The sequence below is a fragment of the Borostomias antarcticus genome (genome assembly GCF_949987555.1).
Source record: "Borostomias antarcticus genome assembly, chromosome: 20".
Classification (NCBI taxonomy): domain Eukaryota; kingdom Metazoa; phylum Chordata; class Actinopteri; order Stomiiformes; family Stomiidae; genus Borostomias; species Borostomias antarcticus.
In genome coordinates, this window is record NC_140253.1 from 14,324,127 (window position 1) to 14,337,025 (window position 12,899).

Here is a 12,899-nt window from a genome sequence, read left to right on the forward strand (position 1 = left end):
CACCTAAACTTTCATCCACTCAGCCACACACACGCACACTCACACACACAAACACGCGCGCACACGTCAATCTGTCCTCCGAAAAAGTTGTTTGTGTCAAAATGCACATGATGTCAGACAGGAAAGGGAGATGAAGAAAACAGACAAGAGAGAGAGAAAGAGAGAGAGAGAGAGAAAGAGAGAGAGAGAGAAAGAGAGAGATAGAGAGAGAGAGAGAGAGAGAGAGAGAGGGAGAGAAAGAGAGAGATAGAGAGAGAGAGAGAGAGAGAGAGAGAGAGAGAGAGGGTAAAGGAAGAGAAAGGTACTCACAGAAGAGGGCTGTTCAGTATCGGCGTCAACGCTGTCTAAGCGCTCTGCTCACCCAGAGCCTTCCCTAACAGCGCTGCACACACACACACACACACACACACCCTGTCCCCTCTGCACCCACACTGAGCACTAACCAGCCCTCTTACACTCCTCCTCACCCCTCTCTCCCTCCTCCTCCTCCTCACCCCTCTCTCCCTCCTCCTCACCCCTCTCTCTCCCTCCTCCTCACCCCTCTCTCCCTCCTCCTTCTCCTCCTCCTCTCCACCCCTCTCTCCCTCCTCACCCCTCTCCCTCCCTCTGCTCCAGTGACTAACCCCCGCTCGCCCTGCTGCAGCTATGCAAGTAGAGACCCTGTCTCTGCCTATGAGAGTGTGTGTGTGTGTGTGCGCGCGCGTGTGTGCGTGTGGTCCACACAAGCAAAAAAGAGACCCCCCCCACCCCAGGCTGATAAATACACTACTCAGTCATCGTCCCCTAGTGTGTGTGTGTGTGTGTGTGTGTGTGTGTGATAAGACAACCCCAGCCGCCGCTGTATAACCTACATGCTTGCTAACCTATTTGCTGCGGCAGAGTGGAGACATTCACTGGCTGTGGGAGAGCGCCCTCTGCTGGCCATACAGGGTAGCAGCACTACAACACTATTTTATTTTATTTTATTTAACCTTTATTTAACCAGGAAAAAGTCACACTGAGATTTACATCTCTTTTACAGGTGAGCCCTGGCCAAGGGAGCAGCATAGTTTCATACAGATAAAACAACATTATACAAATACATTATACAAATGCATCACAAGTAGAAAGTGAGAGGGCATGGGGTTAAAAATACACTAAGTGAAAAAATATATAATCAATCAATCAATCAAAGCTTTATTTGTATAGCGCATTTCATACCCAGAGGCAACACAATGCGCTTTACAGAGAACAAGGGAGGTGGGCATACGACCCACTCTCTACATATTCCAGAGGGAAGCAAAAAAACAGTAATCACCCGGGGGCCAGATAAGTGAGCTGTAAAAATGCTTCCCTGACCCCTCTCAACAAGGCGACCGAGCAAGCTCCAGGAGTATGTTTGTATATAAAGAGAGCAGAGAAAACCTAGACACCTTCAAATACAGTGAACCACCTAGAAACACGTACATGAAGATGAGAGCAGCTCAGAGATGTGGGTTTTAAAGGAGCTGATGTGTATTAACCATGGAGGTATAATATAAACAGTATTAACTGAGACAGCTTCAGGTCGGGTTGAGAGCTGTTCCATAACGAAGGGGCAGTATAACTAAAAGCCCTTTTACCGAGTTCAGTTTTTATGTGTGGAATGTTCTATAGTATGTAGCTCAGTGAGCGTAGGCTGTAATGTCCGTGACTCTGTTGGGTGAGTGAGGTGCTGAGGTATGGTGGAAGCTGACCCAGGATCACTTTGTACAGGAAGATGTAGAAGTGGGTTAGTCTCCTTACTGTAAGTGATGTCCTGCCTGCTAACTGGTACAGCGTACAGTGCTGAACACAAAGCTATCTACACAGAACACCGTCACCATTAATAAAGATATAAGGGGATAGGGGGAGAGAGAGAGAGCGAGAGACAGAGAGAGAGACAGAGAAAGAGAGGGGCGGCATTATGACACGCCCATTCTTCCTCCATATTCAGGAAGGATTAGTTAGTGTTAATGCCCTCGTCATCAATCACTCCTCCTCTCCTCTGCTCCGCGACCACACCGTCCACCCGTCCCGATCATTACTGTGACCTTTCCTCTGCGCATGTGTGTGTGTGTGTGTGTGCGCGTCAGTGAGTCATGCATCAATGACACCATTAAGGCGGGTGTCAGGACAGACACTGATGGGAATACTAATGTAATGACCACACCACAAGCAAACCAGTGGGCATTTATAATTCAGGCAGTTTCGTTTGCTCAAACCACTGTTTTTAGTTCCGTCACAGGTGTTAGTAGATATGATGCTGATATGTTTGTGGGTGTGGTTGTTTGAGAAAAGCCTGTCGACGGCACTGACTCCTCTTTTTTAGGATGGCTGGAGTGATGCCGTTTAGCTGCCACGGTGACTCACCTGCCGTTGTCGCGGCCGACGCCCCAGACGCGGATGCTTGCGATTGGCTGAGAGTGGAGGATGCTGCGGTCCATGGGGTCCACCAGGTTCAACATGTTGTTCTCTAGCAACAGGTACATGTCCTTACCCTGCACACACGCACGCACACACACGCATGCACACACACGCACACACACACGCACGCACACACACGCACACACACACAGCATACTGTAAAACAAACCTGTATGTTTCCCTTCCACTGGCCTGTGTGTGTGCGCGCGCGCGAGTACAGACCCCGGCGCCATTGTCCGAGGCTAAGGCAACAGGCATTTTGGAATTGTTGCGCCACCTAAAGATACGTTTCCCAGAACCGTGCAAAGTTTGCCTCAAAGTAGGCGGAGCTGTTCACGAGCGCGTCGGGAGGCCAAGCTCATCTGTTCTCGCCATCACAGCGGATGCGCAGGGACTTGGGAACTATTTCTCACAGGGGGTGCGAGAAAATAAGTAAATAAATTACTTTAAATTACATTACGTTACATTACAGTCATTTAGCAGACTCTTTTATCCAAAGCGACTAACAATAATTGCATTTAACGTAGGAAGAGCCAATGTACTACTACTTGCCAGAACTCACAAGTGCATCTTCTTTCTAAAACAAGAAACTAAGAGCATAATCTAGTGCTGAAGGCAAAGTGCAAGAATCACAATCTAAAGTACAGTGCAATATAATATAATACAATAAGTGCTTAGGTGGGAGGATTGTTGTAGTACTTGAAGAGATGAGTTTTGAGCCTGCGACGAAAGATGGGCAGCGACTCTGCTGTCCTGACATCAGTGGGCAGCTCATTCCACCATTGCGGGGCCAGGACAGAGAAGAGCCGTGACCGTGTCGATCGACCGCAGGAGCCTCGGAGTGACGGGGCAACTAGTCGCCCTGAGGTAGCAGAGCGTAGCGGTCGGGAGGGGGTGTAGGGTTTGACCATGGCCTGGAGGTAGGAGGGGGCTGTTCCTTTCATTGCCCTGTAGGATAGCGCCAGAGTTTTAAACTGGATGCAAGCCGCTACAGGGAGCCAGTGTAGGGAACGGAGGAGGGAAGTTGTGTGGGAGAATTTGGGGTGGTTGAACACCAGGCGAGCAGCAGCTTTCTGGACAAGTTCCAGAGGTTTAATGGCTGACGCCGGTCCCCCCGCGAGGAGGGAGTTGCAGTAGTCCAGGCGGGAGATGACCAGGGCCTGGATGAGTACCTGCGCCGTTTCATTAGTGAGGAAAGGGCGAATCCTCCTGATGTTGTAGAGCATGAATCTGCAGGAACGTGTGACGGATGTGACATGTGAGGAAAATGACAGTTGGTCATCCAGGGTCACACCCAGATTCCTCGCAGTCCGAGTCGGGGTCACCACTGTGTCTTCAATGGTGATGGACGGGTCCCGGTGCGGACAGCCCTTCCCCGGGAGGAACAGCAGCTCAGTCTTGTCCAGATTGAGCTTGAGGTGATGTGTCGTCATCCACTCCGAAATGTCAGCCAAGCACCCAGCTATGCGTGTCTCCACTTTTGTATCAGAAGGGGGAAATGACAGAACCAGTTGGGTGTCATCGGCATAGCAGTGATAGGTGAAGCCATGCGAGCGAAGGTAGGTAGGACTAATAAAAGTAGTAAATAAAACTAGTAAATAAAACATTCCTGTGAACATTTGCTTTGGGTACTGTGACCGCTGTTATGATTTCCAAATTAAGCTTCTGGTACGCAAAAGAGCTGCCATTAAAACTCAACTCAAACTCATGAAAATGTTACTTAATCAGGTGTTGAAAAAACTCTCAGTAGACGTCTCTAAATTCTAGAGGGCAATTCACGCCGTGTCGGGGAGGAGGGGCTTTAACAACACAGGAACAGGAACTCTCCACTATTAACAATACAGGAACAGGAACTCTAATATGAACAACACAGGAACAGGAACTCTCTAATATGAACAACACAGGAACAGGAACTCTCTAATATGAACAACACAGGAACAGGAACTCTCTAATATTAACAACACAGGAACAGGAACTCTCTAATTTTAACAACACAGGAACAGGAACTCTCTAATATTAACAACACAGGAACAGGCACTCTCTAATATTAACAACACAGGAACAGGAACTCTCTAATATTAACAACACAGGAACAGGAACTCTCTAATATTAACAACACAGGAACAGGAACTCTCTAATATTAACAACACAGGAACAGGAACTCTAATATTAACAACACAGGAACAGGAACTCTCTAATATTAACAACACAGGAACAGGAACTCTCAAATATTAACAACACAGGAACAGGAACTCTCTAATATTAACAACACAGGAACAGGATTTCTAATATTAACAACACAGGAACAGGAACTCTAATATTAACAACACAGGAACAGGAACTCTCTAATATTAACAACACAGGAACAGGAACTCTCTAATATTAACAACACAGTGACAGGAACTCTCTAATATTAACAACACAGGAATATGAACTCTAATATTAAAAACACAGGAACAGGAACTCTCTAATATTAACAACACAGGAACAGGAACTCTCTAATATTAACAACACAGGAACAGGAACTCTAATATTAACAACACAGGAACAGGACCTCTAGTATTAACAACACAGGAACAGGACCTCTAGTATTAACAACACAGGAACAGGAACTCTCTAATATTAACAGCTCACGTGCTGAGGCAGGGTAATCTGCATAGACATGAGTGATGCAGCCGAGCCTCTTGCGTCGCCAACCACCTGAACGTTCACGGAGTGGAAACACTTGCGGTTCACATATGGCGCCGTTATGCGTGGGAGTGCGCGTGAACTTGGGGGTACTCAGAGGAGACAGTTATCCATTAAAGACGAGGGTTATTACACCATACATCGCCCCCTTTTCCCAGAGACTGCATTCATTTAATCGGTTCCTGTCAACAGCGAGGAGTGCAATAGAGTATTTAGTCACCAAAGTGCATTTCAGATGTTTGGTTAAACTACAATGCAGAAAAACGTCTGTTTGCCAACCTGCGCTGCTGGCTAAACGTTGGCCTACACCTATAGCCATTGTTTGAATTTTGTATTAGCCTACAAACCGATACAGTACATCAATAGCCAACGACAAGAAACGAAAATGCATTCAAATCAGACTTAAGTGACATCCAAAACACACCCCCACATCTTTCTGTAGGCCTACAAATAAATGTGCTGACATAGATCACCTCTCAAGCAACTCTTAACATATCATATTAGTATTTGGCACTGTCATTTGCCCTCCTGTACTTATGTGAGGATATCCCCACTGCATAGCCTAAAGCTTTCAGCTGGGGAAAGGCACAGCTGATTGGCTGGGGAGAGGCACACCTGATTGGCTGGGGAGAGGCACTCCTGATTGGCTGGGGAGAGGCACTCCTGATTGGCTGGGGAGAGGCACTCCTGATTGGCTGGGGAAAGGGACACCTGATTGGCTGGGGAGAGGCACACCTGATTGGCTGGGGAGAGGCACACCTGATTGGCTGGGGAGAGGCACTCCTGATTGGCTGGGGAGAGGCACTCCTGATTGGCTGGGGAGAGGCACTCCTGATTGGCTGGGGAGAGGCACTCCTGATTGGCTGGGGAGAGGCACTCCTGATTGGCTGGGGAGAGGCACTCCTGATTGGCTGGGGAGAGGCACTCCTGATTGGCTGGAGAGAGGCACTCCTGATTGGATGGAGAGAGGCACTCCTGATTGGATGGAGAGAGGCACTCCTGATTGGATGGAGAGAGGCACTCCTGATTGGATGGAGAGAGGCACTCCTGATTGGATGGAGAGAGGCACTCCTGATTGGATGGAGAGAGGCACTCCTGATTGGATGGAGAGAGGCACTCCTGATTGGATGGAGAGAGGCACTCCTGATTGGCTGGGGAAAGGCACACCTGATTGGCTGGGCAAAGGCACTCCTGCGCCGCTTCATTTGATGACTCCGCCCCTTCACTGGATGCAGCTCCAGTGACTTCTGGATACTTTGCGCGAGTAAAATGGCGGACGTGTCACCACTGTGCCTATAGCCCTTCCCCTTCGATGGCCGCCTTCGACGACAGCGGCAGCATTTTTATTAGCGGCCCCCGTGTCCCGTGGATCTGAAGGCCTTTGAATAAACGACCACAACCAAAGCGTGGCAGGATGAGAGGCTAATGAGAGAGAGGAGCTCTCTCTCTCTCTTTCTCCCTCTCGTGTTCTGTCGTTTCACAAGACACAACCAGTGGAGAGCTGAGAGCCCTGCTACCGCCCCCTCTTCACTCCCCTCATCTATTCTCCCTCATCCTCCATTCATCCCCCTCTCCACTTCTCCAGAGGGCATCATTTTCTATCACACACACACACACACACACACACACACACACACACACACACACACACGTCTACTGTACCTTGTCCCTGTCTTAAAAATAAATAAAATCAATCAACACGCGTACCTCTCCCCAGACACACACACACACGCGTACCTCTCCCCAGACACACACACGGGCGTACCTCTCCCCAGACACACACGGGCGTACCTCTCCCCAGACACACACACACGCGGGCGTACCTCTCCCCAGACACACACACGGGCGTACCTCTCCCCAGACACACACACGGGCGTACCTCTCCCCAGACACACACACGGGCGTACCTCTCCCCAGACACACACACGGGCGTACCTCTCCCCAGATACACACACGGGCGTACCTCTCCCCAGACACACACACACGGGCGTACCTCTCCCCAGACACACACACACGCGTACCTCTCCCCAGACACACACACGGGCGTACCTCTCCCCAGACACACACACACGCGTACCTCTCCCCAGACACACACACACGCGTACCTCTCCCCAGACACACACACACGGGCGTACCTCTCCCCAGACACACACACACACGCGTACCTCTCCCCAGACACACACACACGCGTACCTCTCCCCAGACACACACACACACGCGTACCTCTCCCCAGACACACACACGGGCGTACCTCTCCCCAGACACACACACGGGCGTACCTCTCCCCAGACACACACACGCATACCTCTCCCCAGACACACACACACGGGCGTACCTCTCCTCAGACACACACACACACACGCGTACCTCTCCCCAGATGCCCACGGTGTCCCGGATGTCGTTCTTGCAGTAGGAGAGCTGGCGGATGCAGTTGTTGACGGCGACGCTGCTTTTCCCCGGCGCCAGGTCCTCCTCCGCCATCTCCACCCAGCCCAGCGACCGCACCGCAAAACACTACACACACACACACACACACACACACACACACAGAGGAGTTACACACACATCTCCACCCAGCCCAGGGACCGCACCGCAAAACACTACACACACACACACACACACACAGAGGAGTGACACACACATCTCCACCCAGAGATGGGCCCATGTCCCAGAGACAGACGGGCCCATGTCCCAGAGACAGACGGGCCCATGTCCCAGAGACAGACCGGTCCATGTCCCAGAGACAGACCGGTCCATGTCCCAGAGACAGACCGGCCCATGTCCCAGAGACAGACCGGCCCATGTCCCAGAGACAGACCGGCCCATGTCCCAGAGACAGACCGGCCCATGTCCCAGAGACAGACGGACCCATGTCCCAGAGACAGACGGGCCCATGTCCCAGAGACAGACCGGTCCATGTCCCAGAGACAGACGGACCCATGTCCCAGAGACAGACCGGTCCATGTCCCAGAGACAGACGGGCCCATGTCCCAGAGACAGACGGACCCATGTCCCAGACGGACCCATGTCCCAGAGACAGACAGACCCATGTCCCAGAGACAGACGGACCCATGTCCCAGACGGACCCATGTCCCAGACGGACCCATGTCCCAGAGACAGACCGGCCCATGTCCCAGAGACAGACGGGCCCCATGTCCCAGAGACAGACGGACCCATGTCCCAGAGACAGACGGGCCCGGCCCGCTTCTGCGCTACAGCCCGACTGCAGGAGCACGACCAGGCCAAGGGGGAGGATCTGAGCCCAGCCGACCAACAGGAACCGCGATGAGAACCGGACTGAGAACGAGGCTGACGCGTGGAGCGACTGGCGCTGGGTACCCTAGCTCGTTTGATAGCAACGTTGGGCTTTAATTTAGAAGGATTGAAGGGGAACAAACATGTGCAGGGGTTCACAGACCTGTTTGTCAGCTCCATTTATTGTGTCCGGATTACCCATGAGGGACAGGACAGACCTGAGACCATCCTGATCTTGCGAGCTCGCGTTCCGTTTCTCTCGCAAATCAGTCTGGACACTCTCCATAGAGATCCGTTTGTGCCAGATCCGAAAACGGCCTCGCCAATCAGCGTTCTATAAGGAAGTACAAACAGCCACACTGGGTGGGTTTGGGTGTGGCAACAGCGAGGAGAGGTTGAAGTTAGTGTGATAGACAGATGGTTCATCCAATCACCTGCCAAGAGTTTTGAAAGTGCCTGTCCTTTTCCAAACGGTTTCCAATGGAGAGTTCCCTGATGGCAAACAGACCCAGCCTACCTTCACCAACCCCCCAAACGCTCAATTTGGATTCATAATAGACTAGAGTCATCAATTTAAGCAACATCTGCATTCACACACACACGCACGCGCACACAGACACACACGTGCACGCGGGGGGACATTCTACCTCCTGCAAAATCCTGCCTAACAATCAAAACTTCACTAGGGTCACACACTGTACGACTGCAGTTCTCGGATCAATCCAGCCGGGGGCAGTGGTGTCATAACAGCATGGTCACAGCTCTCCTAGGACAGGACGGACCAACAAACTGGCAAGGCAGGACACAAACACAGATGTAGAAGGATAAACAGACGGCCTAATCTGATATGTCAAAATGTTTTAAAGAAAAGCAGAAAGCACCGGGGGGGGTTGTCATAATGTGAGAGTGTCCAGAACAGGATATGGACCTGAGTGTACAAGCGACTAATTGGAGAATGTTTATGGGTCTCTGGTCGTATGTGGGGGGGGGCAACAGAAGGGAGGCTATCAAAAGAACGCTGACCAGACAGAACTGCAGGAAGGCGCCTTGAGGGTGAGTGATGGTAGTGGAGGGGTGCGGGGTGGGGGGCGGTGTTGTTACCTTGGACTCAGGGCTGCTATTAACACTGTTGGACTCCTCTTCTTCTACCGGGAGTGGGTTTCTGAGAGAGAGAGAGAGAGAGAGAGAGAGAGAGAGAGAGGCAGACAGATAGAGATGTGTTCTTTAGGGAGACATCTTTAGTTACCGCAAGTTTAGGTTCACACCCACCAAGCCTCGAGGGTCCGCCCTCCCCTGTGAGACCCCGCCCATCAAACGACCAAAAAGATTATAGGGAACCGCCGGAATGCCAACACACACAATCCACCCAGCAGAAAAAACAACCTCCAAGGAGAGAGAGAAGTGTTATAGAGAGAGAGAGAGGTAGAGAGGGAGAGAAAGAAAGAAAGAAAGAAAGAAAGAAAGAAAGAAAGAAAGAAAGAAAGAAAGAAAGAAAGAAAGAAAGAAAGAAAGAAAGAAAGAAAGAAAGAAAGAAAGAAAGAAAGAAAGAAAGAACCTGTTAGAGGGAATGATTAAGAAACGCTCATTATAATTAAGAAAGAAGAGGAGCAATGAGCACTTCCTGAGTCCAGGGCGGGACTTCCTGCTGTGTGTTTGCTACTGAAGAACCGCAGGAGAAGACAATGGCTGCGTTCCGAATCGCATACTTCTACTTCTTACTACCAGTACCTACTACAGCTGCCCTTAGAAAGTATGTACTTTGCAAGCAGTAGGCATCCAATTGGGACATACTACCTTGTCCCAACATTGCGCCTTGAAATTTGCCCCCATCCATCGCTGTCCATAACGCGACATTCGTCTACAGCTGTCATGACAGCACATGTGACGCATATTTCCGCTGGGCACAGGATTGTGGGTCAGAATAGCCAGAAAAGCCTGCTGGCTTGCATACTGCAAAATACGACCGGATGTAGTAGGACATCCTGGTATTTGTGCCATACTGCATGTGCACACTATGTATTGGGACATACTACATTCTGTTTAGGCATACTATATAGTAGGGTAGTATGCGATTCGGAATGCAGCAAAGGAAAAAGGACTTGGCGTAGAAGAAATAGGAAGGTGCAAAGACTGGTGGAGGGGAATACTGTAGTGAGTGTGGTTTTCACACTGTGTGTCTGTGTCAGGGCTGGACTGGCCATGTGGCGTACCGGGCAAATGCCCGGTGGGCCGGACCTACTTGTGGGCCGATCTAAAAAAACGAGCTAACGAACGGCCCATAGAGCAGGGACAGCGGCCCATTGGTCCATTCTCTATACTGACACTGGGCTGGCCCAATCATATGTAGGCCCCACCCCTCCCTCTGTTAGTTTCAGGTGTCATTTGCGTGGGCCCCCCCCCCCGTCAACAAATCGCGCAGCAGCACCCCCCCCCCCCCCCCCCCCCCCCCAACAAATCGCGCAGCAGCACCCCCCCCCCCCCCCCCCGTCAACAAATAGCGCAGCAGCACCCCCCCCCCCCCCCCCCCCCCCGTCAACAAAACGAAACTGAAGGTGTTCCATCTCACCGCGTCGGCTCGGCTAGTGGGCCGACTGGGGCTACATTTCCCGGTAGGAAATATTCACCCAGTCCAGTCCTGGTCTGTGTGTGTGTATTCATGTGTGCCACAATTGTGTGCGTGAGTGAGTCTGTGAGAGAGAGAGTCTCACCTTAATTTGAGTGAGGCGTAGCGGAGGGTGGCTCCCTCGAAGTCCTTCAGGCTGGGGTCAGGGTTCAGCGTGGCCGCCTGCAGATCCTGGCGCACACAGATGACATCATCAGACATGGCATCATCATTAATCATCAGACCGTGCACGCCGGCCGCCCCGGGAAGCACGAGCAGAGACACGGACAGCGTCGATATCCCAGCATGCCCGGCTCCCAGCATGCCCGTCTGGCTGAGTGGAGACCCGGTCAAAGATGAGGGTCACGTTACATGCACACACACACACACACACACACACACATAACACAAACACACAAACATGCACAGGCACAGACCTGCGCAAGCGTGCGCACACACACACACACAGCTGAACGGTCCGTGCCCCGAGTGCAATGAGAACGGAAGGCACTTACAGTACAGCAGTGGAACAACAAGTCTATGCAAAGCAAACAAACAAACAAGGAAAACAACACAACTGGGTGTCCTGCAGCCAATGGGGAAGCAGCATTTCCCTCGACCATAATTGATGTCAACCACAACCGCAGGCAGACCGAGGTTAAGGTTGAGGTTATACTGTGGTTATATATCTGTGTTTAAGAGGGGGTGGGGGTGACAGCAGGGCATGCTACTGGTCAGACAGTGGGTGAACAACACAGTACAGACACGTACACAGAAAGAGAGAGGAGAAAGAGGGAGAGGAGACAAAGAGAGAGACGGACAGAGAGAGAAGAGAGAAAGAGAGAGAGGGGAGAGAAGGAGAGGAGACAGAGAGACAGACAGACAGAGAGAGAAAGGGGGAGAGAGAGAGAGAGAGAGAGAAAGGGGGAGAGAGAGAGAGAGAGAGAAAGGGGGAGAGAGCGAGAGAGAGAGAGAGCGAGAGAGAGAGAGAGCTGAGAGAGAGAGAGAGAGAGAGCATCCGAGCAGAAATGATCGAGGGGACTTAGTAGATTGGTGGGGTCCATACTTGCCTTCCAAACCTCACTATCAATCTTTCCGCCAAAATCACCCCACACCTGCTTCTATACATGTCGTTTGGACACACACACACACACACACACACACACACACACACACACACACACAACACACACACACACACACACACACAGACAGTGGGGAGTGGGGTAGAGAGGACAGGACAGGGTGGTTAACACTACTCTGGGGTAGTGGTGGTCAGTGGTTAGCGAGGGAGGAAGGGCGCGGAGGAGCCGGACCAGAGCTCGTTACCTTGTGGCTGTCGTCCTCGTGGTGCTGGGAGCTCACCTCCTGGTCACGCACCCCCTGCAGAGAGGAGGAGCGAGGCTGGAGAGAGAGATGGAGAGAGAGGGGGGGAGAGAGAGGGGGAGAGAGAGATGGAGAGAGAGGGAGGGAGAGAGAGAGAGATGGAGAGAGATGGAGAGAGAGAGAGGGAGAGAGATGGAGAGGGAGAGGGATAGCAAGAGAAAGGGAGAGACAGACATAGACACAGAGACATGTTTTTATTACTAATCTACTTGATCATATTTACTTTGTGAGCATTAATGGCCTGCCAGTTAAAATTGTAGAGATCATTTGTCGGCCATTTTGTCTTTAACGCAACTGACCGACGTGGCAGCGTGGAATCTCTGTTCTAGCTCTCTCTCTCTCTCTCTCTTCTCTCTCTCTCTCTCTCTCTCTCTCTCTCTCTCTCTCTCTCTCTCTCTCTCTCTCTCTCTCTCTCTCTCTCTCTCTCTCTCTCTCTCTCTCTCTCTCTCTCTCTCTCTCTCTCTCTCTCTCTCTCTCTCTCTCTCTAGAGGTTATAAGATTGACCACACATTCTCTCTCGTTTCGTTCTCTCTCTACATGATGC

At 51.2% G+C, this 12,899-nt stretch overlaps 1 protein-coding gene across 1 annotated transcript in view; it reads right to left on the reverse strand.

The window, feature by feature from the left end:
• The window catches only part of apbb2b (amyloid beta (A4) precursor protein-binding, family B, member 2b), a 52,125-nt gene that overhangs the window by 12,482 nt on the left and 26,744 nt on the right, over positions 1-12,899 (reverse strand). The window contains exons 7-12 of the mRNA XM_084454693.1: positions 12,299-12,373; positions 12,040-12,090; positions 11,076-11,161; positions 9,469-9,529; positions 7,480-7,626; positions 2,371-2,498 (exon numbers count right to left, since the gene is read on the reverse strand). Of these exons, the coding sequence (XP_084310819.1) occupies positions 2,371-2,498; positions 7,480-7,626; positions 9,469-9,529; positions 11,076-11,161; positions 12,040-12,090; positions 12,299-12,373 (548 nt within the window). The remainder of the gene's footprint in view (positions 1-2,370; positions 2,499-7,479; positions 7,627-9,468; positions 9,530-11,075; positions 11,162-12,039; positions 12,091-12,298; positions 12,374-12,899) is intronic.